Here is a 27,904-nt window from a genome sequence, read left to right as displayed (position 1 = left end):
CACTCAGCAAAACCACTCGGTGCCACGCTCCAGATCAGGTGTTTGCCGCCCTCCCCCTTCCCCGCCTTCACCCCCAGAACCCGGTCCCCAGCCGCTACGCGCGAAGAGAACCGCTGGCCGGGACCCGGCAGGAATTTGGGGCGAACGGTGTGCTCGCCAACAGCCTACACCGCCACATCTGGGCATGAAACCCGGGAGCCGCGCCGCCGCCGCCGCCGCCCTGGCTGGGGATGCAACGTGCGGGTCACCTCAAGCGCCACCTAAACCCGCGCGGCTCCTTTAAGAAAAGTTCTCTGAAAGAGTTCATCAAAGTTTGAAAACTTGTCTCGGAGGAGGGAATGGTGGGGTGCAGAGAGCGGAGCCCGGGAGGGAAAGGGAGACGGGAAGAAGCCCGAGCTGAGGAAGGCGAGGAGAGGCCGGAGCTCCGCGGCCGGGGCCGGGGCGAGCCCGCAGTGGGCTGCGGGGATTGGCTGCGCGTTCCCCCGGAGACCGCGGGGCGGGGGAGGGGCGGGCCGGGCCCCAGCTGAGGCCGGTTCCGGCGCCCGCCCCCTCCTCCGGCGCCCGCCCCCCGCCGCCGCGAGCGCACTCGCGGGCCGCAGTGAAAAGCCGGAGGCGGCGGCCGCACGGGTTCCGCTCGGGTTCCCGGTGCCTTGCCCCTCCGGCCGCCTCCCGCACCCGCCAAACTTAATGTGACCCCCCCCTTCCTTTCTCCTCAGCCTGACGCGGCGGCAGCCGCTCTCCTCACGAGCCCGCACTCTCCTCGGGGGCGCACGGCTCGCCGTGCCCCTGCTCGGCACGGGACCCGCCGTCCCGCTCCCCTCTCCGCGCCCCCTCACCATGAGCAACCTGAAGCCGGACGTCGAGCACTGCACGGGCGCGGGCACCGGCACGGGCCCCAGCTGCCCGCTGGAGGAGGAGGTGGGTGTGCGGCCGCGGGACCCGGCGCGCGTGAGGTGCACGCGGGGCCGCGGGCGGCGCGAGGTCCTGCGGGCCAGCGCTCCCGGCGCCTTCCCGCGGCTGCCCTTCGCCCTGGGGAGGAGCAGCCCATGTCCAGCGGGCGGGGGCGTGCGGCCTGGACTGGCCCGGCCGGGACGGCATTGTCTCCCCGCCCTCCGGGGCTCGAGGCCGGGGCGCGTCGGCCTCCATCCGCGTGCCCCCCATGGTGGGCTTGCGGCGCCGCGGAGGTCCCGCGCCCGCTGCCCTCGTTCCCCCAGCCGGGTCCGGCTTGCGCTTCGCCTGAGGCGCGCCTCCTGGGTGGCCTGGACCCCCGCCCCGGCTGGAAGGAGCTGAGAGGGATTACCCCGGTGGGCATGCGGGAGGCTTGCTCACCCTCCAGTCTTCCCACCCCGACCCCTCCCCGTGACCTTGGAGGCCTGACCAGCTGCCCGGCGCCTAGGTTAGAGCTGAGGTCTCAGTGGGCAGGCGGGCTTTCCTCCCTGTCTGAGAACTTGGGCTTCTGCAGAGAGTTGAGCCGGCAATTTAATTCAAGTCGGAAAAGAGAGAAATTAGAAACTTTGAGTAGTCCCTGTTCTCGCCCTTTGACCTAGTGCCAAGCCCGTACCCCACACCGGCCCGGGTGGGATCTTCCAAGGAGAGGTGTCATATAATCTTGTCTAACTGCCCTATGCTGAAAAAGGGGTTCTGAGACCGCGGCAAGGAATCACCAGTGTCTGTGGTTTCATCGCCTGGTGAGGATGGCGCACATGTGGGAGATAAAACACCTTACAGGTAGCAGCGAGTGGAAGCTAGGCAGGCAGGCTGGCCGAACTAGGGTTCTAGTCTCCTAGGGAGCTCTTTGACGTATGCTGTGTCACTCCAGGGCTGAGAGACCCTTCCTGCCCCGCCCTGGCATACTTTACCCAGGAAACCAAGGGTCAGTTATCCAGCCCTAGCGCCCTTCCCCTTGGTCTGGGGTAGAAACCGCAGAGGCTCTGATGTTTTTTACTGGTTGTGCTAACGAGTTGATGTAGAATGACCCACCACTGTTGGGCTGGGCCAGCAAGATGCCTGCTACGGGCTTCAGTGCACCAGTGGCATGACATCTTGATACTTGGATCCTGGAACAAGGAGGGAGGGAATTATTTGCCATAATTCACTCAAACGATGGGAAGTGGGGGGGGGGGGCGCTCCTGACGTCTCTACTAGTAGCTCCGGAGTAGCTGGTCTTGGTTTCTGTTGGCTTTGTCCTTTTTGAACCTTTGGGGCCCTTTGCCCCCTCCTGATCTACCTGATTATTAGAGTCTCCACTGAGAGTTGGAGTGAGGAATGTGTTGTTTGCTATTGTGTCTGTTATCTCTGCTTGTTTCCCAACCCCCTTGTGCTGAAATTGGGGGAGGGCAAGTGCTTCCTCCAGGACCCCCAAATTCTGTGACTATTAAAAAGGTTGGCCCTCAGCAGGGACTTCACACTTAATGAAAGGCTGACCAGATCCTCAGACCCTGTTCTGGGGGAGGGAACTAGCCATATGGCCACACAGAAGAGTTGGAAAAAGTGTATGAGGCCTTGGCTACTTTTAAAAATTGTCTTTCTGGGAGAGAGGGCAGGGTATTCAAAAAGTAGAGCCACTGCTCTTTCCCTAGGGGACTGGTGGTAGGCCTTGGTGGTTCAGAGAGTCCTGAGTGGTACTTCCCAGAGGGACATGGGCTTGAATTTAGTATTTAACAAAGTTCTAAGCAGTTGGTCCTTATTTGGGTAGCATGCACACTAAAATAAGACTACAAGATAGATTAGTCTGGGCTCTGTTAAAGGTGTCACAAAAACTTGTGAAGCATTTCATATTCTAAGATAAAATGGGGGCTGGAGAGATGGCTCAGCAGTTAAGAGCACTCTGACTGCTCTTCCGAAGGTCCTGAGTTCAAATCCCAGCAACCACGTGTTGGCTTACAACCATCCATAAAGAGACACTTCTTCTGGGATGTCTAGAGACAGCTACAGTGTACTTATATATAATAAATAAATAAAATGGAACTGGTAAGATGGCTAACTGGGTGTTTGCTACCAAGCTGATCTGTGCAATCCACATGGTGGAGAGAGAGAGAGAGAGAGAGAGAGAGAGAGAGAGAGAGAGAAAGAACACTAATTCTTGGAAGTTGTCCTCTAGTCCTCACAGTGCACCCTGGCACTCATTTCCCACCACGACCACATAAAAACAAATTAAAATGTAATTGAAAGTAGAAAACTGAGGGCGTGAGGATCTCTCCCCCATGTCTCTTCTTGTCTGGTGAGAATAAAAGTCACTTCCCTCAACAGTGTTTTGGTCAGTAGCCCAAGAACCCTCAGCTCCATCTCTTTCTGGTTGCTTGGCTGGAGCCTGTCTTCGTTAGTGTAGGTGGTCTCAATTAGTCAGCTTTCCAATCCCTAAGCACTGTCATCCAGAAAATACTGTTAGCATTGGTGATTTACTGCTCTGACTGAAAATGGTTCTTCCCAATCATCTATTGATTAGCTATAACAAGCCTAGAGAAGTAAAGGCTACAGTCTACCTTTAACACCTCATTTCCTGAGGATACCAGGTTGCAGGAAAAAGATGTGTTTTCTTGGTTCTAGGAGAAACCTAGAACCTGGCTCAACTTAACTGCTTTGTATAGTTAGGTTTCCCTGCTTGTCCCCTGCTCTACCCGGGAGGGTTCATCTGTATTGTGAACCTCAGGTCCTTCTCTGGAATATAGACGAAAGAAAGGATTGCAGGCAGGGGTGGGAGTGAGGAATTGCGGGGCAGTGGTGGTGTGTCTACCACAGTGACACTAGGAAGTTAGAGGTTAGCTCTCCCTGAGATGAGGGTGAGGAGAGTAGGAAGTTGTTAGTGTGGAAGTCCAAAATGTATGGCATGCATTGCAGGGTGACTCCCAAGATAGAGGCAGGAGAATCCTAGTTTCAAGCGAGCTTGGCTCTATAGAGTGAGGCCTTGTTTCAAAGGAAGTAGGGTTGTTGTGGATTGTGGGATCTCGTGGTTTATTTGGATAGCTACTAGTAGTTCTGCTATGTGGAGAAGTAACAAAAGCCAAAGCCATATTATGAAAAGCCTGAGAGCATGTGAAGTAGGGAGGAAATTGATGTTTTCTTGCACTTGAGGAGATGTGTTAAAAGCTTTGATACCCTCTGAAGTGGGAATTAAGGGAAAAGCCGAAGTTCCTATTTAGTTGAAGGCTATCCCCTGCTCCAGGTGGGTCTTGATCGAGCACCAGATGTTGTTACATAGACCCTGAAAATCCTGCTTAGATTCTAGTGGTTCTCCTAGGTGGGGAGGTAGTATCTCTGGAGAGCAATGTGTGTGGTGTTTATTTATTGAGAGCGTATTGCTACATGGCATAGGCTGGCTTGGTTTGCTATCCTGTTCTGAAACTATGTAGCATGGAAACTATGTTACCATGACCTCAAATTCTTGATCCTCCTGCCTTCTGAACGCTGGATTTACTGTGTAACTAGGATTACAGATGTGTGCTACTATTCAATGCTACTTAAAGCTACTTTATTGCTGTATGATTGACACTGATAAAGCTACATTGTTTAAACATGTAAATTGATGAGTTTAGACACTTGGCTATAGTTACTTTTTGTATTTGTTTTGTTTTTGATGTTAAGGTTTAATCCCCAAGCCATCACTGATGCTAAACTAAGCAATCCAGTGGTCTGACACTTGAGCTGAATCCCAGTCCCTACAGTAATTTTCTTTTTAGAGCTCTAGCTGGCCTAGAACTTGGCCAGCCTCTGCCTCCCAGGTGCTGGGATTAACCTACAGTAATTTTTAATTAGGAAGCATCCTTAGGTCATTGAAGTGTGGTATTTGGATTCCTGAGGTAAAGGTATGAGTTTCTAAGACTGAAAGAAGCTAGCTAGTTAGTTTTTAAGACAGGGTCTCACTACCTAGCCCTGAAACTTAACAGAGTTCCTCTTCCTTCTGCAGTGGTCATGCATGCCTTTAATCCCAGCGCTTGGGAGTCAGAGGCAGGTGAATTTCTGAGTTCTGAGGCCAGCCTGGTCTACAAAGTGAGTTCCAGGACAGCCAGGGAGGACTTCACAGAGAAACCCTGTCTCGGAAAAACAAAAAGAAACAAACAAACAGCAACAGCAAAAGCCTGTCTTAATACCCACATCAAAACCAACCAACCGAAGCTGGATGTGGTGTTGAATGGCTCAAATCCCAGCATTTGGGAAGGAGCAGGAGGGATGGGAGTTCAAGGTCATTAGCTATATTGTAAGTCTTGTTGTGAAGAGACACCATGACCAAGAAAGCATTTTAATCAGGGGCTTGTTTACAGTTGCAGAGGTTTAGTTATGATAGTGGGAAGCATGGCAGCAGGCATGGTGCTAGAAAAATAATTGAGAGCTACATCCTAGAGATGCAGATAGACACTAAGCTTGGGGTGGGCTTTTGAAACCCCAGGACCCACCCCCAGTGACACACTTCCTCCTACAAGGTGACATCTCCTAATCCTTTCAAATGTGCCACTTCCTGGTGACTAAGCAGTCAAATGTATGAGCCCATAGGAACCATTCTTATTCAAACCACCACAGCTGGATTACCTAGGGCTACCTGAAGAGACCTTTTCTCTTCAAAAAGGCTAGGCATAATTTTGCTGCTTGTCTTTAATCCCAGCATTTGGGAGGCAGAGGCTGGCAGTCTAGTTTACCTAGTGAATTCCAGGCCAGCCAGGGCTAAATAGAGAAAAAAGAAGAAAAAGAAAAAACAAACCATAGAAAAACATAATAAAACAGCCATTCTACCCCCAACCTCCAACATAAACCTACACACATTTGAAAGACCATGGACATCTTGGTGCTTATCAGCAACCTTTTCATTATGAGGGAAGGAAGTCTTACATCTTTCTAGCAACTTACTGGAAGCATGGCCCAGGCAAATGGATCCAGGAGGATTCTGTGAAGAAGTCAGTGTCCTCTACTCTCTAGGGGTTGTTATGGATGTGTCTTTCTTCTCTGCTCAGATGAAGAGGCCAGATTGCTAGTAGTAAGTAAACCTATCTGTAGTGTATGTTTTGGGCATTGTGCTGAGTATCCCTCCATCTTAATTCCTCCTTTGATAGCAGCACTGCAGAGTCCTTACATTAAACAGACCAGAGGCCTGCTTCCACAGTACTTAACCACATACTGCATGCACCTCTCTGTTTTACATTAGGGTTGGTGAAATATGCTAGTGTGGAGAAGAAAAAAAATGTCTGTAATCAGTTGCTGGTTTACCTGGTACCGATGGTCAAACCTGCTTTGTGCTTGCTATTCAAATATTCTAGGTCCCAGGTTCTACACTTGCAGCCAAAGAAAAGGAATATGATTTTGTTTTGAGATAGAACTTGCTAAGTAGACTAGGTTAGACCAGGTCAGCCTCAAACTCACAGAGATGTGCCTGCAAATGTCTAAGTGCTGGGCTTAAAGTGGTAAGTGTTATTACCAGCTGCAACCAGAATATTTGCAGGTTGACTTCTGGGTCCCCAGAGTAGAGGAACCTAGTGGTTAAATCTGTTTTAGCCTGGTGGCAACCTAAGAACTGGCAGTAGATGATGAGTAATCACCTCTAGCCAAAAGCTTTATTTTATCATACATTTTAAAAATTGCCATTGTCTGGGAATTTCAAAAATTACTGTTATATTTTAAGTTCTTTACAGGAGTCATAACCCTTAGTCCTCTATAAATGGGGCCGATTGTTTTCATATGCCATTGCCACAGACTACTGTGAGCATCTTAATTAAAGAAATGAACAGTCATGCTCTCAAGTGACTACTGCCATTCTAGAGACATTTTCTTGGCTCTCTTTATCTCTTCCTTCTCTATATGTAGGCACCTTGGCTGGTTTGCTCCATAGAGAGTCAGCTGTTAAATCACATTCAGTGTTTGGACATGCTGGATCACCACCCTCCCATCTTCTGGATTGGTATTGCTAAATTCCTTATTAGGGCCATAGCAGGGGCTGAGGGTGCTGCCTTTTCCTTGTTTTAAGCCATTTATCCCATTGGGTCCTGGACAGATAGAGAAGAGGAAGAATCCTTCCCTGGTTCGGGGCTGTCCAGAACTGAGCTAAATTGCTGTGTGGTGGCATGACCTGTCTGTGTTTTGTTAGTCGTATATAGGCAGTAGCCACACTGAGCTCTATGATCCGACTGTGCCTACCTCTTGCCATATGAATGCTTAGTCACCAGGGAGTAGAACTCTTTGATTGGATTAAAAAGGTTAGGAGATACATGATCTTACTGGAGGGTGTGTCACTGTGGGTGGGCTTTGAGGTTTTCAAAAGCCCACATCCAGCCCAGAGTTTGTCTTTTGTAACCTGTGGATCAGGAAGAAGCGCTCAGGTACTGCCCCAGTGCTATGCCTGTTGCCATGCTCCTGCCATGGTGGAGCAGACCTCTGAAACTGTAAGCAAGCTCCCTGTGAACTGTTTTGTAAGAATTCCTTTTGTCATGGTGTCTCTTCACAGAAATAGAATATGACTAAGACACCAGACATGAATGAAGGCAAGTGATAGATCATGATAGCCCATCACAGCAGCAAGGAGAATGGGGTGGGGTGTGGAGCAGGTAGACTTCTGAGACTTCTTTAATACTGGGAATGCCCAGGAGGCTCTGCCTCTGGGTGTGGCCTCTGATTTTGCCTGGAGCCACATGGCCCTCACATCTGTCTCCTGCATCCTGCTGTAGCACCAACGTTGCATAGCATGGCACTTCTTGTCAGCTTTAGTTTTCTAAATGAGGCATAGGTCAGTGCACATGACAGGCTTTGGCTGATTGTGTTCATAAAACATGAAGCCTGAAGCCTTACCCAGTACTTTATATATGGCCAATTTTGTTTCTCCCCTTAGATAACTTGCTATCACCCTAGCATGTGATAGTTCTCAGTCTCTGTTCTTCCCACTCCTATGCATAGTCAATACTTTAGGGTATATTTTACAGCTTAGAGGGTAAGAGCCCCAAACTTTCCAAGCATCATGAACTTTGCCCCCTGCTCTTGTCTACAGGCTATCTAATCCCAGAGCTGGCTTGTTTGTAAAAATGGGAGCCCATACCTGTTTCACCTGCTACATCAAAAGAAGTGTCAAGCATACGAGCCAGTGATTGGTTCATATGAATGACTGTAACTACAAAGTGTGATTTAGAATACAACCTCACAGTCAACCTCTGATGACATGTAACTGGGGGCTGGGGTTTGCTGGGCAGTCACAATGATGGGACAGACACTGAAGTCTGGGACTTTCTACCCAGTCTGATTTAGTGATAGTGATCAAAAGCTTTGGGGTAGGGGCTGGAGAGACGGCTTAGCAATTAAGAGCACTAACTGCTCTTCCAGAAGTCCTGAGTTCAATTCCCAGCAACCACATGGTGGTTCACAAGCATCTGTAATGAGATCTTCTGGCTTATCTGAAGAAAGCTACAGTGTGCTCGTATAAAAAATAAATAAAAGGGAAAAAAAGCTTTGGGATAAGGTGTCCTAAGAACTACCTAGAAAATCATATGGTTGGTGTGTTAGGGAGCCACTGACCACTCCTGAGCTCCATAGAAAGCAGAGGAAACGTGTCCTCAGAGCGCTGGGCTCCAGGGAGCCCGCACTGCTTACCACAGTCTTGCTTGCTCTTTCCCTGTGCCCTCGATTAGTGCCTTATAAGTCCTGGGTCTGCAGGCCATGTTGCTAACATTCCATCCACCCCGCGTCAAGTGGCCCTATGCAGAGCCTTCTTTCCCTGGGAGGGGTGAGAGGTAACTTGCTGTGCCAAACCCAAGCAGAATCCTTCTTCAAAGAAAAAAGTGGCCACTGAGATCAGACTGGCTGCCCTGAGGTTTCTACCTGGCAGCCTCAGCATTGGTTCAGCAGTGACCTACCCCCTCATAGCCCTGGGCTCAAGGTGGCCTAGCTTTTTTGGGGGGGAGGGGCCTTACAGTTTTGTCTGTTCCTTTAAATGCTACCCTTTGCTTTCTTGTGGGCACTGAGGCTCTCAGGAGAGAGATAAAGAACATTGTTCACATCTTATCCCGAGTAGTTTGTGTTTTGAGACAGAGTCTCAGTGTAACCCCAGCTGTTCTGTACTGGGATTAAAGGTGTGTGCCACACCTGGCCTTTACTCTGAGTCTAAATTACCTTTGCTTCTCCTTTTACAGGAGGAGTCCAGGCAAGTGGGTCTTTTTTTATGGCTACACTTACTGCTCTTTTTGCAGTACATATACAAAGAAAGTCTAGTAACATGAGTTCGGTAGTACATATCTGTCATCCTAGTTACTTTGAGAGGAGAGAATTACTTAGGTAGCTAGGTTCAGTGCCTTCCTGGGACAGATGGTGACAGACCATCTAGAAAGGAGGAAGGAAAGGAAAAGTTTGTGTGTTTAGAATGTTGGAGTGTGAGGGAGCTGTTCTTTATTATAGCCGAGACAGGAGGGAAGACCTACAGCCAGCCGCTTGTCCCAGTTAGTGATAGGATCTGAGACTTCACCCTAGGCCTCCTGATAACTGTTTAACGCTTTTTCTTGCATTTCTCCAAGTCTTGTTGGCAGTTGCCTTCTGATTAGGAGGAGAAGCCTGAATCCAGTTTCTTGCTTCAGTGGAGTTTTCCTTGTGGTGATCACTTCATGTTCTAGGATTATAGCATCTCTATAGGATGTTGAGTATTTTTGTGTCAGGAAAACCTTATATGTAGACTGAAGGGGTGTGCATGTGTTCCATCAGTTGACTAACACCTATCTAGAAACAGTGAAGACAGTGCTACTCACACAGAGGACGGAGATGACAATTTTACCTCCCACCTGATCTGTGAGACAGAGTGTGACTATGTGAGTCTGTCTGGCTTAGAACCTGCTATGTACTCCAGGTTGGCCTACCTGTAACTCTGCCTCCCCCCTGCTGGGATCAAAGGTTTTATCAGGCCCAGCTTTGGACTGTCTTAGAACTCCCAGTCCAGTCTCAAATTCTCATGACTATTCTCCTGCCTCAGCTTCCAGTGTGTTGGTATTAACAGGTGTGAGCCACCATGGCTTGCTGGTTCCTTTCACCTCTTTAAAACCAGTGCTGTTTAGGACTAACCATAGCATCACCCTTGCCCACCCTAGGGTTCTTGAAAGCATCTTGTCCCTGGGTACCTAAGTCTGCTTCACACTGGAGTCTATAAACAGACTGGCATAGTAAGATCACGGTCTGGAAAGGGACATCGACTTATGAGCCAAGCACTTGGGGACCTTAAAGCTACTTTTTACTTGTGCAATGGCTGCTAGCAGCTCATTGGGCCCCTGGGTCCTGGTTTTCTCATCTAAAAATACAGTATCCTCCAGCTCAAAAATTCTTTATTTAGGCTACTACTGAGAACTCAGAGTGGGGGAGGGACGTGGGAAGGGCTTACAGGAGTCTTGTTTTCCCCAGTTTGGATTTCCCTCCTCTCCCCTCCCCCTCCTAAGTAGTGTTTTCCATCCAGATGACTCCGGGAGCCCTAGCTCCAGCCGTGAGTAGGCGAGACTTGAGTGAGAGTTTCTTGAACATTGATGGAATGGATGGTCAGGCAGCTTGAATTCTTAACTTTAAGAGATGCTAAAAGACTTCTGGAGGTAGCTCAGTAGGGGAGAACTTGGCTAGCTTGGACAAAGCCTTGGGTTCAATCTCTAAGACTGCAAATAGACTACACCAAACAAAAACAACAAATTTACAGAATTACTTTTCTTTTTTTTTCTCCTTTTTCCCTTTTCAAAAACTCTTCCAGTTTTACTTATTTGTGTGTGTGTGGGGGGGGGCCACAATGTGTGAGACAACCGAGAGCCACTTACCTTTCCTTTGTTGAGGGAAGATTTGATTTCTATTGTTTCTATGTCCCATCTCCAGGCCCGTTACCCCACAAGCTTTAGGGCCGTTTTCCTGTCCCAGGATGTACAGCACTGGATTTTGGAGGTTGAATTTAGATGACTAAGCATGCGCACTAGCACTTTTAGCCATGGAGTCTGTCTTCCAGACCCTCTTGTTTTGGATCCTCTGCCTCAAGTACTGAGATTCCCAGTGTAGTGGTGCATGCCTACTAGCCTCTTTTCTTTCTTGATTTTATCTCTGTTGTAGGATATTTTTATTGCCAAAAGTCAAAGTTTTCCTGTGCACACCTTCTCCCCAAGTCCCATCCTGTTGGCAAGGATTTATGGCGGGGCAGACTACCACCTCGAGCAGGTCGGTGGGGATTCTGAGGTCCTCAGCAGCCCTGGGACGCGGTCTCTATGTAGAGATCCCTTGAGTCCCAGGTCCTGCTTTGGCTCCTCCATGGCTGGAGTTTGAGGAAGGCTGTGGCTGTCCTTCAGAGTTAAAGGGTAAGAGGGTTTAATGGCCGTGGGTGTCATGCTGTTGTTGAAAGCAGCGTTTACCCTTTCCGTCGATAATAAAGTCTGGCATTTATGGAGCCCGTCCTCTTAGCCACAGCAATTGAGCAGCAAGTGTTAGCGCTTGGTATGAAGGAGGTCTTTATGGGTGTAAAACGTTGTGTAGAGTAGAAACTGAACATAGTGGTACAGTTGGGAGATGGAAGCGGGAGATCAGGAGTTCAAGGTCATCCTCAGCCACTTGGGAAGGTGGGGCCCAGTTTGAAGTCCATGAGACCCCACTTAGTTGGTGATGCACACCTTTTAACCCAGCACTCGAGAGGCAGAGGCAGGTGATCTCTGAGTTCAAGGCCAGTGTGGTCTATCTACATATAGAGTCCCTGACAGCCAGAGTACACAGAGAAACCCTGTCTCAAAAAAACAAAAACAAATAATTATAACAAAAAAGAAAACTAGGAACAAGTTATTGCTCCTTTCTCATCTTTTTTGTTTGTTTGGTTTTTTCGAGACAGGGTTTCTCTGTGTAGCCCTGGCTGTCCTGGAACTCACTCTGTAGACCAGGCTGGCCTCGAACTCAGAAATCCGCCTGCCTCTGCCTCCCAGAGTGCTGGGATTACAGGCGTGCTGTGCCACCACTGCTGGTGATCCTTTCTCATCTTACTGCCTCTCTCATAACAAGGGAGATAAAAGGATGTAATTGGTTGGGGTAGAGTGTTTGTTCAGGACAGACTTCCCGTGACTTAGTCTCTTACACTGGCTTGTAGGTGGGACCTGCTTTGTTTCTGTCAGGGTAGTCGGGGACATGCAGGGAACCATGCTGTAGCCTTTGAGGAGGTTTAGAACATAGACAGTGGACACCAGAGGGAGCAGCAGGCCAGAGAAGCTTGGAGATGAGGAAAGATCCTGAACTCACACCCACTCCCACACCAAGCAGGAAACTTTGTGCTGAGAACTTACTATTTAAGGGGCCTCTGGGGAGGTCTGGCCAAAAAGCCGTTTGAGGGAGGGATTAAAATTAGCCTGAGTTGAGATAGGCATGCTCTGGAGAGGGCTGAGGCGGAAGTTTCTGTGGGGCTGCTCTAGGGAAGAAGACAAGATGACTTGTGGTCCCTTCAGTAGTCAGCTTATACTTGAAGTCCCATCTGCTGGGACAGACCCTGACTGCACTGAGGTCCTATCTTTCCTGGTGCCCCAAAGCCAGGCTTTGTAGCAGAGAGGCTTGGATTTTGAGTCAGTGGTCCTCTATGTGACTTGTGCCTGGGGATTTACTTGTTCCTTTTTTCCCCTAGGTTTTTCAAGACAGGATTTCTCTATGTAGCCCTGGCTGTCCTGGAGGTCTCTGTAGGACCGGGCTGGCCTTGAACTCAGAGACCCTTCTGCCTCTGCCTCTAGAGTGCTGAGATTAAAGGCATGCACCACCACCACTTGGCTATCATGTTTGTTTTAAATAATATTTTATATGTATTTTATATGTCTATGTGTTTGTATTTATGAGTTATACATTTATGTGTATGGTGTCCTTAAAGCCAGAAGAGGGTATTAGGTCCTCTGGCATTGGGCTGCAGAAGGTTGTAAGCACTCAGGTGGGTGCTGGGAACCATGCCCAAATCATCTACAAAATAACAAGTGCTCCTAACTGTTGAGCCTGACAATGTATCCTCGCATACATACACACACAGGTGCTCTTTAGGGGTGGTCAGAGGACAACTTCTGGCTATCAGATCTTTGTAGACTCCAGAGATCAAACATAAAATAAATTTAAAAGCTATAGACAGGAAATGGTGACTCACACCTTTACTCTCTGAGTTCAAGTCCAGCTTGGTCTATAAAGCATGTTCCAGGATAGCTAAGGCTACACTGAGAAGCCCAATCTTGAAAAGAACTAAACAAAACCTGTAATAAACTAGAGGACCTTCTTTTCCCCACCACAGCCCCCAAGTGCTGTGCCTACTTAAACACCAGGTACCAGCATCATTAGCATAGCAGAGGCCCCTGTGACGCATCAGTCTCAATGCCTGGGAGACAGAGATGAAAGTTTTAAGGTTTGCCTAAGCTGTTTAGCAAGATGCTGTCTCAAAAAGATTTTTTTTTTTTAAAGGTAGCAATTGGCAAATGCCTTAAATTTGAGCATCAGTTGTATCTCTTAAGTTCAGGGTCAGCCTGGTCTACATAGAGAGTTCCAGGACAGCCAGGGCTCTGAATGCCTGCCTGGCATGTACAGGGTTCTAGTACCATACAAACAGATAAAACAAAAATAGAAGTTAGGCAAGGTAAACAGTTCTGCTGATACTCTACCTGTGGTTCCAGAGGCCAGGAGTCATAGGATAAAACCTGGTGTTTGGATCTGACTTCATTACCAACTGTGGTGACCACAAGGAAGGTGCTCATTACAACATCAACCTTCTTGTGGGAGCCTGGCAAGATTTTACTTTTCAAAACTCAACATATGGGGCTGTGGAGGCAGCAGGCAAAACACTTGCCCTGCATTCTCGACTGAAGTTAAGATCCACTTAAAAAGCCCCGTTGGGGGTTGGAGAAATATCACAGTGGTTAAGAGCACTGGCTACTCTTCCAGAGGTCCTGAGTTCAATTCTCAGTACCACATAGTGGCTCAAAAACTTCTGTGTTTCTAGTTACAGAGGATGCAAAACCCTATTTTGGGCTCCAAGAGTACCAGGCATGCATGTGGTACATATTCATATATGCATGCAAAACACCCACACACAATATACTTTTTTAAAATCCAGGTGAAAACCAGGTGGTGCTGTGTGAGTTTGAGACTAGTCTAGTCTATATAGCAAGTTCCAGGACAGCCAGGTCTACAGAGACCTTCTCAAAACAAACCAACAAACAAAGCCAGATGGACACAGTGGCTGGCCTTTAATCCATTGCAATAATTGGTTTATTTCCAGCTTGTCACCAGTCTCCATATCCAGTAAACTTGTAGCTGAGATTGGCCCAAGGTCATTGTAGCCAAGGGATGACTTTGAACTCCTGACCCTACTGCTTCTGCCTTTCCAGCATTGCGATTACATGTGAGTGCCAGCATACCCAGTTCCGTAAAATTGATTTGGTTTTTGTTTTTTTGAGAGGAGGCTTTCTCTGTGTAGCCCAGACTGTCCTCAGACTTAGATCCGCACCTATCTCTGTACCCCTAGTGTTGAGATTAAAGGTATGTGCCTCCACACCCAGCTAAGCTTAGTAACTTTTTAATAGCATTTGTTAAGTGCTATCTAAGTTTAAAGATAAAATTATAACTCATTCCCAGCTACTGTGGAGTGGAGTGGAGTATAGAAAACATAGCAGCCCCTGCCCCTCCCCCCAACCCTGTCTGCAGAGCACAATAAAAACTCCTCATGTGTCTTTGTCTCTCCAGACCAGAGCTTTACCACCAAGGGTTTATGAGTTAGTTATCTTCTGGCAAAATAGAGCTTTTTTTAAAAAAAAAGATTTATTTGTGTGTGAGTGTGCATCTGTGTGTGCGTGTGTCTGTCTTTCTTGTATCCATGAGGCGAGGAGTGGTCAGAAGAGGGTGAGGGTGTTAGTGTCTTCCTCTGTCACTCCACTCATTTCCTGAACCTAGGCTGGAAGCAGCTCCAGTGTATCCTCCTGTCTCCATCTTTCTCAGCTGTGGTGACAAGTGTTTGTGGGATGGCCAGCTTATTATGTGGGTACTCAAATCCAAACTCGTACTTATGACTGTAGCAAGTGCAAAACTCGCATCACATTTTTATGTGCTCATTTACAGAGTGGGGTGCTCTCACTCTCTCAGGTGCGATGGTGGTCTTTGCTGGGTCTGGAAAAGGATGGTACATTTACACACAGGGCTCCTCCACCTTGTGTCTGTGGCCTGGAGATGTCCTCAGGTGTTATGTGAAACCTAAAGGAAGATTTGAAGCTATAAACTGCATGTATACAGGAGACCCGGGATACTCAGTTTCTCTGTAAGCCCTACCTCATGAATGAATAACCCTGACCACTGGGTCTCTGTCTCTAGGTCCGGACACTGTTTGTCAGTGGCCTCCCTGTGGATATTAAACCTAGAGAACTCTACCTGCTCTTCCGGCCATTCAAGGTGAGTCAGGATCCAGGATCCCCCAGAGCCCAAGATCAGGGCTGAGCAGCGAGAATGCATCTCTGCCATGGATTGAACTGCAGAGAGGTGTTTCAGAAACGGGTCACAGATCTGACTCTATGATAGTTCTGCTGACTCTCATCTTGTGCTGGTTTCTTGGCCCTGCCGAACCTCTGTTTACCCGTCTGTAAAGTGGAGATGGCAAAGAGTCTTAACAGACTTTGACATGTGAGGAATTCTTGAGATTCAGTGTAGCCTTGGTTTTTTTTGTTTTTGTTTTCTAAGCTGAGGAAACTGGATTAGAGACTTGCTCTGGAATAACAAGTTAGTGGAGCCCTGGGAACCTGGGAATGCCCTGGGCACTGCTGTACCATGTGGTTCAGAACACTAAGGCAGCAGGAACTCAGCACCAGTGTGAGGGCTGCCTTTGGAGGATTACAGAACGATTCAGCGATCACTGAGGAAAGACAAGGCTGATGGGGGAGACAGTGCTGGGTTAGCACAGCAACAGCTTCTGACCCCCTGAAATGGCCACCTCTCTCCACAGGGCTATGAAGGGTCCCTGATCAAGCTCACCTCAAGACAGGTAATTTCTCTCCTAGGTTTTCTGCTGGCATAGAACTGAAACTTTCGTCCTACTGTTTGAAGGCATCTGAAGGTGGAGGCCCACTCCTTGCTATCTTGCTTCTGCCCTGACAGAAGGACAGCCGCCTCAGCTCTCTCCGCTTTTGCAGCCAGCTGGGCCTTGTCAGCCTCTCTCCTTTCTTCTGTCTGGCTCTGGCATTCTGGAACACAGACTGCCTGGCCCCAGTGGCTGAAGACAGTAGAGATGAGAAGATAGCTGGGCTGTGGCTGTGGCCACTAGGAGTGTGAAGTCAGAAGCTTTCCACCTTATCTGCATGTATTTACAATGGCTTCTGGGGTTGTGGTTACAGCTTGGTGATAGAGTACTTGCCTAGCGTATGCCAGATCTTGCTTTAGTCCTTGGTGCTGTTTTAAATTCAAAACAACAAAAACAAACAAAAACTTACAGAAAAGGTGATGTTTAATATGGGCCATGGGCCAGTGCTGTTTTGGAATCATTTAATAGTGTGGTACTTAGAAGACACACCTTAGGGAGGGTATGTGCAAGAGCTTTGTTTCTTCTGTATTCTGTATTCGCTAACCAATTCGCTAACCAGCAAGTCAAATAGTGTTTTCACATAGGTGTTGGTTTTTCTTCCTCCTGTTGTTGTTGTTGTTGGTGTTGTGTTCTTATGTTTGTGGTATTGCAGAGGGTCAAGCCCAAGGTCTTGGACATGCTAGGTAAGTGCTGGACCTGTGGTGCTGATGTAAGGCAGGGAGAGATGCAAGACTGTTCTCTCTTTTTCTTCCTACTAGCCTGTTGGTTTTGTGATCTTTGACAGCCGGGCAGGAGCGGAAGCAGCCAAAAATGCATTGAATGTGAGTAGACAGAGGGCATGCCTTGCTCTGAGGAGGTGATTGGCCCTGTTCTGCCCAGTGCAGATCTTCCCCTACTGCACACCAATAAACTCGTGGGTTTTTATTTCCCACCCGTCCCTGGGGAGAATCTACCTGGTTTGTGAAAGTGTCATTACCCCACAACTCAGCATTGTGATTGCTCCTGGGGCCCTCTGTATGGATGATAGTTGACTGTATAGGTCTCTCTTTTCTTCCCATTTAGGGTATTCGCTTTGATCCGGAGAACCCACAGACCCTGAGGCTAGAGTTTGCCAAAGCCAACACCAAGATGGCCAAGAGCAAACTAATAGCAACACCAAATCCCACCAGTGTCCACCCTGCCCTTGGAGCACACTTGATTGCTCGGGACCCTTGTGAGTGGGTCTCTGACCTTCCTTCTCCTTCCTGCCCTCTGGCTCAGCCTAGGCTGGCAGGCTCTTGTTACCCTGCACATATTCAGATCCTGAGATCAGTCATGTCTCCTTTTCTGGGACTTTCTTTCACCCATAGTCACTAAGCAACCCACTTCTTCCTCTGCAGCCTTTTCTAGACTCAAGAAGGCTGGGCTCTAAGGCTATCAGGGCTGTGAGAGTTCCTTGAAGCCTTTTTGTGATTTCTCCTATTTACTATAGGCTGTCTATGGCATGCTTGAGATCTTCAGGAAATAGGGTATTCATTATGCCAAGCAAGTTCACAGAGCATCTTTTCCCTGATCTTGAGGAAGGGGAACTATGGTTCATTTATAGTACTGGGTCATTTTCTGTTTTGAAAGGGGTGTTGGGCTGGGAGACCAGCGTACTACTGACTATGGAGGCTGTTGTCTCCTGTTATAGATGACCTGATGGGGGCTGCTCTGATTCCTGCGTCCCCAGAGGCCTGGGCCCCTTACCCTCTCTACACCACAGAGCTGACCCCAGCCATTTCACATACCACGTTCACCTACCCAGCTGCCACTGCTGCTGCTGCCGCTGCCCTACATGCTCAGGTAAGCCATTTGGGTGAAGTAGAATGCTCAAGACAGACAAGTTGGGTCTGCCTATTTGGCATAGACTGCTCCTGTCTCTGGGCTACAGCAACAGAACTGTTATCTTTTCTCAGGATTTGTAGCTGTGTCTGTAATCTTAGTATTTAGGAAAATGATTGCTAGGAATTTTTTTTTTTTTTTTTGAGACAGAGCTTCTCTGTGTAGCCCTGACTGTCCTGGAACTCACTCTGTAGACCAGGCTGGCCTCGAACTCAGAAATCTGCCTGTCTCTGCCTCCTAATTGCTGGGATTAAAGGCGTGCACCACCACCACCACCACCACCACCACCACCACCACCACCACCACCCAGTTTGGGATTTTTTTTTTTTTAAAGACTTCATGTATGTGAGTACATTGTAGCTGTCTTGAGATACACCATAGGAGGGAATTGATTACATTACAGATGGTTGTGAGCCACCATGTGGTTGCTGGGAATTGAACTCCGGATGTCTGAAAGAGCAGTTGGTGCTCTTAACCACCGAGTCATCTCTCCATCCGATTGCTGGAATTTTTTTTTTTTAATGATTTATTTATATATGTAAGTACACTGTAGCTGTACTTCAGACACACCAGAAGAGGCCATTGGATCTCTTTACGGATAGCTGTGAGCCACCATGTGGTTGCTGGGAATTGAACTCAGGACCTCTGGAAGAGCAGTCAGTACTCTTACCAGCTGAGCCATCTCTCCAGCCCCAATTGCTGGAATTTTTAAGACAGCCTGAGCTAAAATGTGAGACATAGTGTCCCTCCCCCCCCCCCAAAAAAAATCCCACAACTGTTATCTTCCAAGATTATTTGGAATCAGTGTCCCTAGGGATCTGAATGTTAATAGTAGAAACCAGGGCCATGCAGGCGGGGTCTGCTCGGCCTTCCTGTCTTTATGAACTTTATCAAGCTTTTAAAGGTTTCCATGCCTCAGTTATTACTGTGGAGAACTAGGATAATACGCTGTGCCTTTGGATTGTTTAGAGTTGGATAGTAGTAACACAATGAAGGCCAGAACTTTGCCTGGATAGTTTAGGGCTCCCGTTTAATTACATTTATACGTGTCTCATATGTGTGGGGATTATAAGACAGCATTTAGAAATCAGTTCTCTACCATGTGGGCCAAACCATCTTGTCAGCCCTGTTTTTTGGTAGGTTTTATTGGTTTAATTATTTTGCTTTGTTGGTAGATTTATTTAGGTTTTTAAAAGGGGGAGGTGGGGGAACTTATATGTGTGACCCAGGCTGGCCTTGAGCTCCTGATACTCTTGCCTCTACCTCCCAAATGCTGGGATTACAAGCGTACAACACAACGCCTGTCCTTGTTTTTTAATTTTTTCGAGACAGGGTTTCTCTGTGTAGCCCTGGCTGTCCTGGAACTCTGTAGACCAGGCTAGCCTCCAACTCAGAGATCCACCTGCCTGCCTCCCAAGTGCTGGGATTACAGGAGGGTGCCACCACTTGTCTGGCTTGTGCTTGTTTTTTTTGCATGTGTTTGTTTTTTGTTTAGTTCTGTTTTTCTGAGACAGTGTTGCTCTGTAGGTCATGGTGGCCTTGAACTGTTGTTAGTTCCCCAGCTCAGCCTCTCAGGTGCTAAGATTACATGTTTGGGGATTGGGCACTGGGGGCAGAAAAAAGAGTAGCTATCTATAGGGGACCAGGCCAAGCAGCCACAGCAGGGAAATCAAGGGTAGTCTTGAGTCTATCTAAACCTCTACTCAGACAAGTCACCAAAAAGTGAGCCTTGTAGTGGCCATCCGGCATGGAGTGTCCTATACCGTCAACAAAGGAACCCTTGACCATGGCTATTTATTTGGGCCTGACCTGGGCAGTAGAAAGGGAATAGGGAGAAAGGACAGGAAAAGCTTGGGAGGGAGAACCCCCAGGAAGCAGAACTTTACCTAGGGTCTCGCTGGCCTTGAGCTCCTGATACTCTTGCCTCTACCTCCCAAATGCTGGGATTACAAGCGTACAACACAACGCCTGTCCTTGTTTTTTAATTTTTTCGAGACAGGGTTTCTCTGTGTAGCCCTGGCTGTCCTGGAACTCTGTAGACCAGGCTAGCCTCCAACTCAGAGATCCACCTGCCTGCCTCCCAAGTGCTGGGATTACAGGAGGGTGCCACCACTTGTCTGGCTTGTGCTTGTTTTTTTGCATGTGTTTGTTTTTTGTTTAGTTCTGTTTTTCTGAGACAGTGTTGCTCTGTAGGTCATGGTGGCCTTGAACTGTTGTTAGTTCCCCAGCTCAGCCTCTCAGGTGCTAAGATTACATGTTTGGGGATTGGGCACTGGGGGCAGAAAAAAGAGTAGCTATCTATAGGGGACCAGGCCAAGCAGCCACAGCAGGGAAATCAAGGGCAGTCTTGAGTCTATCTAAACCTCTACTCAGACAAGTCACCAAAAAGTGAGCCTTGTAGTGGCCATCCGGCATGGAGTGTCCTATACCGTCAACAAAGGAACCCTTGACCATGGCTATTTATTTGGGCCTGACCTGGGCAGTAGAAAGGGAATAGGGAGAAAGGACAGGAAAAGCTTGGGAGGGAGAACCCCCAGGAAGCAGAACTTTACCTAGGGTCTCGCGTGCATGTCCATTTCTAAGTCTCTTGAGGGGCTTTGGGATTCAGAGTTTGCCCCAGTCTCCATGAGGAAAATCCAAGCCAGGTGCCGCTATCATGGCAGGTGTACCCCAGCAGGAAAGTCTCTGGGGCAGGTTTTGATTGTGGGCCAAAATGCCGTTAAATTGGTGTTTTCTCCAGCTAAGCACTCTGGCTGAGCATCTGGAAAATTTATCTAAGGTAGCTGATGTCTTCCAGAGGGGAAGGTTTGAGTATTAAGGCCTATTTTGTGTGTGTGTGTGTGTGTGTGTGTGTGTGTGTGTGTGTGTGTGAGAGAGAGAGAGAGAGAGAGAGAGAGAGAGAGAGAGAGAGAGAGAGAGAGAGAGAGAGAGAGAGAGAGAGAGAATGTGTGTGTGTGTGAGTATGTGTGCACCCTCTCTGAGAAGGTCTGGGTATTCTAGGCTAAGCAAGCTGGTAGCTTTAAATGCAGGAACAGTGCATGGCACTGTGATCCCAGCTCTGCTACTAATTAGCTACATGATCTTCACCTTTGGGCCTATGTGTGCTCATTTGTAAAATGAGAAGGCTGGGCTGGGTCAGGTGTGTGGAGCCAGCAACAGTGGGTTTCTCAAGTGAACCCAGGAGAGGCTCCTGCTGTGCTAGCTGGGGGTTGTGTCCTGCTACTGGTCCCTGGACTCTGTAGCCACTCTGCAGTCCTCTTCCCAGCTTCTTTCCACGCTCTACTGCTTTCTAACTGTAGTATAGATTCTGACCCCCGTTACTTAACCTTGTGACCTTTGACAAGTTGCTTAACTTTAAACTTCACTGTTTCCTTGTTAAATAGTGACAATAGTAGTTACTTGAAGGTGGGCACCACCACAACCTCAATTTTGTTTGTTTATAAAGCTTTGATTTTATAGCCAAGGTCTCTTGTATTTCAGATTAATGGTTTGTTTTTTCAAGACAGAATTTCTCTGTGTAGCCCTGGCTGTCCTGGAACTCACTCTGTAGACCAGGCTGGCCTTGAACTCAGAAATCTGCCTGCCTCTGCCTCCTAAATGCTGGGATTAAAGATGAGTGCCACCACTGTCGACTCCCTGCTAATTTCTAATTGCAGTGTGTAGCCAAGAGTCAGGCTGGCCTTCAGCCTCTCGTCCACCTATCTCCACCTCCAGAGTACTGAGATCACAGGCTGGCATCACCTTGGTTTCCTTGGTACTCAGGATGGATACTAAGCAAGTACTGTCAACTGAGCTGTCTCAAGGGTCCTGTGCCCAGTCCCCTACCCCCCCAAAAAGATTATTTTATGTATGAGTTATTTTATGTACACCTACATGCCAGAAGAGGGCATCTGATCCCATTACAGATGGTTGTGAGCGACCATGTAGTTGCTGGGGATTGAACTCAGGACCTCTGGAAGAGCAGTCAGTGATCTTAACCACTGAGTCCTCTCCAGCCCCATCCTCACCCCGCTTTTTAAAAGATGGCCTTTCTGTGTAACCCTGGCTGTTCTAGAACTCCGTGTAGACCAGGCTGGCCTTGAATTAGACCAGGCTGGCCTTGAATTCAGAGTTCCACTTGCCTCTGCCTCTGCCTCTGCCTCTACCTCTGCCTCTGCCTTCCAAGTGCTGGGCTTTGTGCTTTTTGAGGCTGGGTCTCATGAATCCTAGGGTGACCTCGATCTCCTGATCTGCCCCATCTTAGAACACTAGAGTAACTTGTGTTCTGCCACACTCGGTTTTGATACCGCTGTCAGGGTAAATGAAGTGCTGTCAACATGCCGGAGTTTATGATTGCTAAGGCAGGTGGATTGTTAACTGGCTGGCTGGATGTCTGAGGCCTGTGTCTGCCTGAGATGCTGCCTTCCTGGGAACAGGCAGGAGGCCACCCTAAAGCACACTGGTGTATCTCGGAGGGAGACTAATGACGAAACAGTCTTTGGTTCTGATCCTGTTTTTCTTTTCTTTTTTTTTTTTAAGATTTATTTATTTATTATAAATAAGTACACTGTAGCTGTCTTCAGAAGAGGGCACCAGATCTCATTGCAGATGGTTGTGAGCCACCATGTGGTTGCTGGGATTTGAACTCAGGAAGAGTAATCAGTGCTTTTACCCACTGAGCCATCTCTCCAGCCCCCCTGATCCTGTTTTTCAAACTCACTGGACACCCACAGTAGAAGGTGCCATAGGACCAGATGTGGTTAAAAGGCATACAGCATATTCCATGTAGTGATATCTTTCGAGAACCTTTTCCCACTTTGCTCCATGACAGTACTGCACCAGAAGTAGGGGCTGGAAGTATCTAAATAAGGAATCGAACAGGAGTCTAAGTAAGAAGTCCTGACCCAGAGAACCAGCAGAAATATGAAGGGCAAAGAGGTGACCTTGAGAAATGGTAGCAGGTAAAAAATGGAAGGGGAGAAAGTTTGAGATCTAATATCCACTATTGCTCTCCTGTCGGGTGCATCTCAGTCTCCATAGCCGGGTGGCTGCCAGAGCACACCTGCAGGAGGGCCCTGCAGAGAAGTCTGGCGCTCTTGTTTTAACATAACAGACTTCTCCTGAGGCAGGCATGGTGGCCTCTGCCTCCTCCCCACTTAGGGAAGTAGAAACAGGAAGTTCAGCCCAGCCTCTACTCAGAGCAGATCTGAAGTCAACGGGTGCTTCACTGAAACTGTCTCATCGGTAAAATTTGCCCTGTAAGCAGGAAGGTGTGAAGACAGGTGTGGCCACAAGGGTACAAACTCCCTCGAATGTTTTCCTGCATGTGTAGTGGGACTCCAGGCACTTTAAGTGAAATTCGTGAGTGAAACTCATGCACAGCATGAGCACCTCAGAAGCCCGTAAGTGTCTACTGACAGCGTCTAGGGAGAACTCGAGACAAAATGAGCTGCTCTTAACTCTGGTAATCTTGTGGAAGTCCTCCTGCCTCAGCTTCAGTCTTGGAATACCAGACATGTTCTTTCATGCCTAATGATGGCTGCCTCTTTTAAAAATTCTTTTTTAGGTCCTGGTAAGATGGCCCAGGAGGGTTAAGATGCTTGTAGCCAAGCATGGTGACCAGAGTTTGATCCCTGAAACTTCCAGAAAGGTGAAAGGTGCACACTGTCACACATGCCCACACGCAAACATGACAGTAAATGCATAAATGGATTATTGTATTCGGGAGTGGGTATATAAGTAAATGCATAGGTGCAAGTCCTTTATAAAATTTTCTATACAAAGTTATTAATATGGTTTGTTTGTTTGTTTTGGCTTTTTAAGACAAAAGTTTCACCCAAAGGCCAGCCTGGCACTCCTCATTCTCTTACCTCTACCTGAGTTCTAGCATTAGGAGTGTAACCACCATGCCTTGCTGGAACTGGATCTTAGGACAGTTAGTTTTCCGTGTCAGTTACAAGATTTATGCCCCGGGTGCCTGTCTGGCACAGCACTGTATATATGTGCCAGCTCCTGGCAGGTGTCAAAGAAGTTGCTGAAAGTTCCTTCCTGCTGGCAAGATCTAGTGAGGTGGGTCCCCTTGCCACACATTTGTGGGCACTTGGCCTGATGGGTTTTCTTTATGGCAAATTCCTGGACCTATTACAAAGTCATGGTGCAAACATATAGTCTTGTCAGGTAAAGAGTGAAGTTTGTTGATGCTGTGATCATTTAAAACATTTATTTCTTATTCTCCTCTTCATCACCGTCATCATCATCTATGATGCTTATGTGGGCACAAGTGCCATGATGTATGTATGTATGTATGTATGTATGTATGTATGTCAGAGGGCAAGAAGAGAAGGCACACACAGAAAGGGACAGGGATGCTTTTTGAGGGACCCAGGCCACAGGCATATGCCTGGCATCTGTGAGATGTTCCACAGCAGTCCCACTAAGTGCATCCATTCAAGTACATTCCTTTGGCATCAGTGGCCTGGCTGCCCCGGGCCCATAAATACACCCACCACCTCAATCTGCCAGGACTGAGGAACTGCTGTAGTTGGGACACCTGAGGAGCAAGTATGGAAGAGACTTTCAAGTAGCCATCTGAGGCCTTGGCTCTCCTGTATGGGAGGCTTTCCTCCAGTTACCCTTTGTCTGGTCCCATGGGCTCCCCGCCAGCCAAGCGCTGAATGTCACCAGCTGCTCCAGCTGGGTAAAGGGTGTTAGGCAGGGCTCATGAGGTTCTGAGCTGGCTGGAGCCCTGAACTTCTGTGGGGGCCAGACTACTACTACTACTACTACTACTACTTATTGTTCATAAAAAGAGAAAGGTTTAGAGAGAATGGTGTATGGCAATGAGAAGGAAAGGGGTGCCCCAGTAGGCATCCCTTCCCCCAAGGGACCAGACACACAGAGATATGGTATAGAATAGAGTTTATTTAGGGCAGAGGATGGGAGTTATTGGGGTAGTGGAGGCAGAGAGGGGGAGAGTAGAGAAGTGGAGGCCGGCCATGACCACGTGGAGAGAGGGGGAGGGGAGTAAGAGGTAAGAAAGAGAGGAGGTGGCCTAGCACCCTCTTTTATAGGCCAGGCCTACCTGGCTGTTGCCAGGTAACTGTAGGGTGGAGCTTAGACAGAATCCAAACACTTATATCCTTGCTTCTTGTGAGTAAGTTGTAGAATCTAGCCTGGTACCCGGCTAAGAAGTTACCTAGCCCAGCAGTAGGCCTGAGGAACTTCTTCCCTTAGGCTATCAGCCAGGAAAGAAAGAGCCTGTCCTGCCAGTGCCAGGTGTTAGGATCATCATCCCCTAACTTCTCATCTCCATCTGTCTGTCCTCAGAGGATGTGATGGTCTAAATGCTAGACTCTACGAGTAGCACCTAGGGTTGGGAGGGACGCAGGAGCAGGTTCCTAGGTCGTCTCCCTCATCCCAGGGGCCTGGCATTGCTCATGTCCTTTCTGCTTGCCCAAGAAGCAGGAATCACACACAGCTAAGTGGCCAACTGGGTCTGCCTGCTATAGCTCCATGTGTGTTGTGTGAATGCCCAGCTTCTAACTCACTCTCCACAGTGCCTCTTAGGTACCACCCCACTCTGTCCTTAGGGGACTCTAGGCTCTCCTCCTGGATGCTCAGACTCTCCTTCCCCCAGACGGTTTGGGTCAGGCTGGGGCTGACATGCTCCTCCCTTGCTGTGCATGGCTGGAGCAGGTTCCTCCCCTTGACACCTTTGGCTGCAGCTCAACTGTTCTTGCTCACAGAGAGGGATGCATATTGTTTTATTGACTAGTCTCTGAGAATCCAGCTTTGGGGCTTTCTGTGACTGTCCTAGTACAGGCAGCTGTTGGCCCTATAGGATAATCTAAAGCTGTCTCCTCCTGCCTGAGGGCTCAGTAGGGCTTTTGATTTGAGTCTCTGAACTTAGGAGCCATGTAAGGTCAAAAATGGCTGCGTTGAAGAATTGCTAGGACTTGTGTGTGGAGACCCCCTCCTTGGAGACCACATCAGCTTTGGTGTCTTAGTGTCTTAGCTGCTGTCTTGCTTGCTCTTTACAGCCATGTTTGTTCTGTAGCTAGATTGAGAAACATATCTAAAGAAACAGCGCGGAATGTGTCAAGCTCATTCTCCTGCTAATAATTTCTCAGGCTAGGCATCACTGTTGGCAGTGTAGGATGCGTGAAGCTCTGGGCTCAATCCCTAGCACCGCACAAAACAAGCACGGCTGCTCACTTCTGTAATCCCAGCACTCAAAAGGGAGAGGCAATAGGATTGGAAATTCAAGGTCATACTTAGTTATATGGTGAGTCAAAGCCACCCTGAGACTCACAGGCTCCTGTCTGGGAACAAACCAAAGAACCCAACCGCCTTCCTGATGGCTCAGCAGGTAAAGACACTTGTCTGTCAAGCCTGATGAACTGAAGTTCATGTGGTGGAAGGAGAGGACCAACTCCCACAAGTTGTGCTATAACTTCATGTATGCCAAAGCATGCATAAATGGTGGACACACACACACACTAAGTATATTTTTAAAAGTGGGCTTTAAATCCTGACATGTCCTCCTCGTGGAACCCTGTCCCACAGAGAAGGTGGGCCAGGTGGCGATTTCCCATTTTTAAGAGGAAGAAGCCAATGATTAGCAGTGAGTAGCTGGCCCAGGCTCTACCAAATGACAGTCTAGATGGCCATAGGCTCTGGGCAGATTCACCTGGCTCCTGTGGGGACTGAGGTAAGTAGCTGGTGAGCAGTTCTGACTGGCTTCTCTTGCAGGTGCGCTGGTACCCCCTCCTCTGACACCACTCAGCAAGGATGGAAGTATCGCCAGTTCTGTTAGCTCCTCAGTAAGTGTCCTCTAGGGTCGGTGTCCTTTGCTGGCTACTCACGTGCTGTGGATCCTCTCCCTGTCCATGGGGCAGCGTCATCCTTCTGTCCTATACTTACCCTGCATCCCCTTTTGCAACCTCCAAAGCCAGTTCCACTCTGCTGATGGCTCTCTCTCCCTCTCTCTCTTTCTCTCTCTCTCTCTCCCCCCCCTTCAGGTCTTGTCACCCTGGAGTTGGTCCTGGGTTGTGTGGGGCCAAAACAGGGCTCTGCCCTCACTGCCACCCGAGGCCTGTGCGGGCTGCTGCTTCCCTCTAGACACTGTGAATCTGAAGCCTGACTCAGTGGACGGCTCTTGTTTCTTTCTCAGTTCTCCAAGGCCTTCAGAAGGATCGGGGGTCTTGGATACCTAGGTCCAGCTTGCAGGCCTCACTGGGACCCAGCACAGCCTGACCGCCTGCTCAGACTTGTATCTGTAGCTCCCCATCTAAGAAAAGGGACGTTTAATTTTGCATGTTTATGAATTGTGACACTTGTGCATATGTGTTTGTTCCCACACTGTCGCTGTAGCAACAGGTCTTGGCACTGGAGGCTAGTCCAGCCTACAGCTTCTCTCCACTCCTGACTCCAGCACCCTGCTTCAGGGGGGCCTGAGCCTGTGGTCACTTCTGCCTTGGGGCCCCCAGCTCCTAACACACACACACACACACACACACACACGGAGAGACTCCGTTCTCATCCAGCAGCAGATCAGCAGCCTCTGATTTCCACTTCAGATCAGTCCTCCTTCTCCAGGCTGACAAGTCTGAGAAGCCAGCCTTGTGCTTGCCTTCCCAGTGTTCCCCACCCTGCCACTGCTCCTCATTCTTCCTGAACTTCAAAACCAACCAAAACGGGAAAAGTATTTTTGTACCCTGTGTAACAAAATATTTATGGATCATAAAGGGTTTTTCATGTGTTTACCATTAATTATTGAAGAGACCTTGTTCAGCCTGTCAGATAAGTTTAACGTTTAGTTTGAAGCATGAAGAAGAAAAGGGTTTCCGTTCTTCAGCAGTCCGCCTTTGTGTCGGGCATTGGTTTAAGAAGAATGAGATGAAGGATAAATTGTGCAATTTTGTTTTATTTTACAAGCATGTCTGTGCTTTACCTTTAAACCTCAGCTCGGATGTCTGGCTGCTTCGGACGATGATGTCTGGAGGTGGCTGTTGTAATTGGTGACCCTGTGAGAATGTGAAACTGGATCATAAATGAAATGCAAAATAAAAACCTGAAGTGACTTTG

The 27,904-nt window shown here is 48.4% G+C and overlaps 1 protein-coding gene across 3 annotated transcripts; it reads left to right on the top strand.

The window, feature by feature from the left end:
• Nucleotides 1-569: 569 nt before the first annotated feature.
• Rbpms2 (RNA binding protein, mRNA processing factor 2) lies at nucleotides 570-27,904 on the top strand. Of its 3 annotated transcripts, none has more exons than XM_052188000.1 (8): nucleotides 570-918; nucleotides 15,277-15,354; nucleotides 15,902-15,940; nucleotides 16,735-16,797; nucleotides 17,039-17,189; nucleotides 17,649-17,800; nucleotides 26,570-26,640; nucleotides 26,991-27,904. In XM_052188000.1, exons 1-7 carry the CDS (start codon nucleotides 838-840, stop codon nucleotides 26,591-26,593), a joined length of 588 nt encoding a protein of 195 aa, XP_052043960.1. In that variant the 5' UTR covers nucleotides 570-837; the 3' UTR covers nucleotides 26,594-26,640; nucleotides 26,991-27,904. The 3 variants fall into 3 exon arrangements, with proteins under 3 accessions (XP_052043960.1, XP_052043959.1, XP_052043961.1); XM_052187999.1 differs by having other exon boundaries at nucleotides 26,839-27,904; XM_052188001.1 differs by lacking the exon at nucleotides 15,902-15,940 and having other exon boundaries at nucleotides 26,839-27,904.

This window comes from Apodemus sylvaticus, chromosome 7 (assembly GCF_947179515.1).
Source record: "Apodemus sylvaticus chromosome 7, mApoSyl1.1, whole genome shotgun sequence".
In the NCBI taxonomy this organism is placed as follows: domain Eukaryota; kingdom Metazoa; phylum Chordata; class Mammalia; order Rodentia; family Muridae; genus Apodemus; species Apodemus sylvaticus.
Note: the sequence above shows the minus strand (reverse complement) of the source record. Positions and strands in the feature narration are given on the sequence as shown.

Excerpts from the sequence above, each read along its gene's own strand:
- Rbpms2 (XM_052188000.1), top strand. The coding sequence starts at position 838 with ATGAGCAACCTGAAGCCGGACGTCGAGCACTGCACGGGCGCGGGCACC. Across the intron at positions 15,355-15,901 it reads TGCTCTTCCGGCCATTCAAG|GGCTATGAAGGGTCCCTGAT; the intron begins GTGAGTCAGGAT and ends CTCTCTCCACAG. Across the intron at positions 16,798-17,038 it reads CAGCCAAAAATGCATTGAAT|GGTATTCGCTTTGATCCGGA; the intron begins GTGAGTAGACAG and ends CTTCCCATTTAG.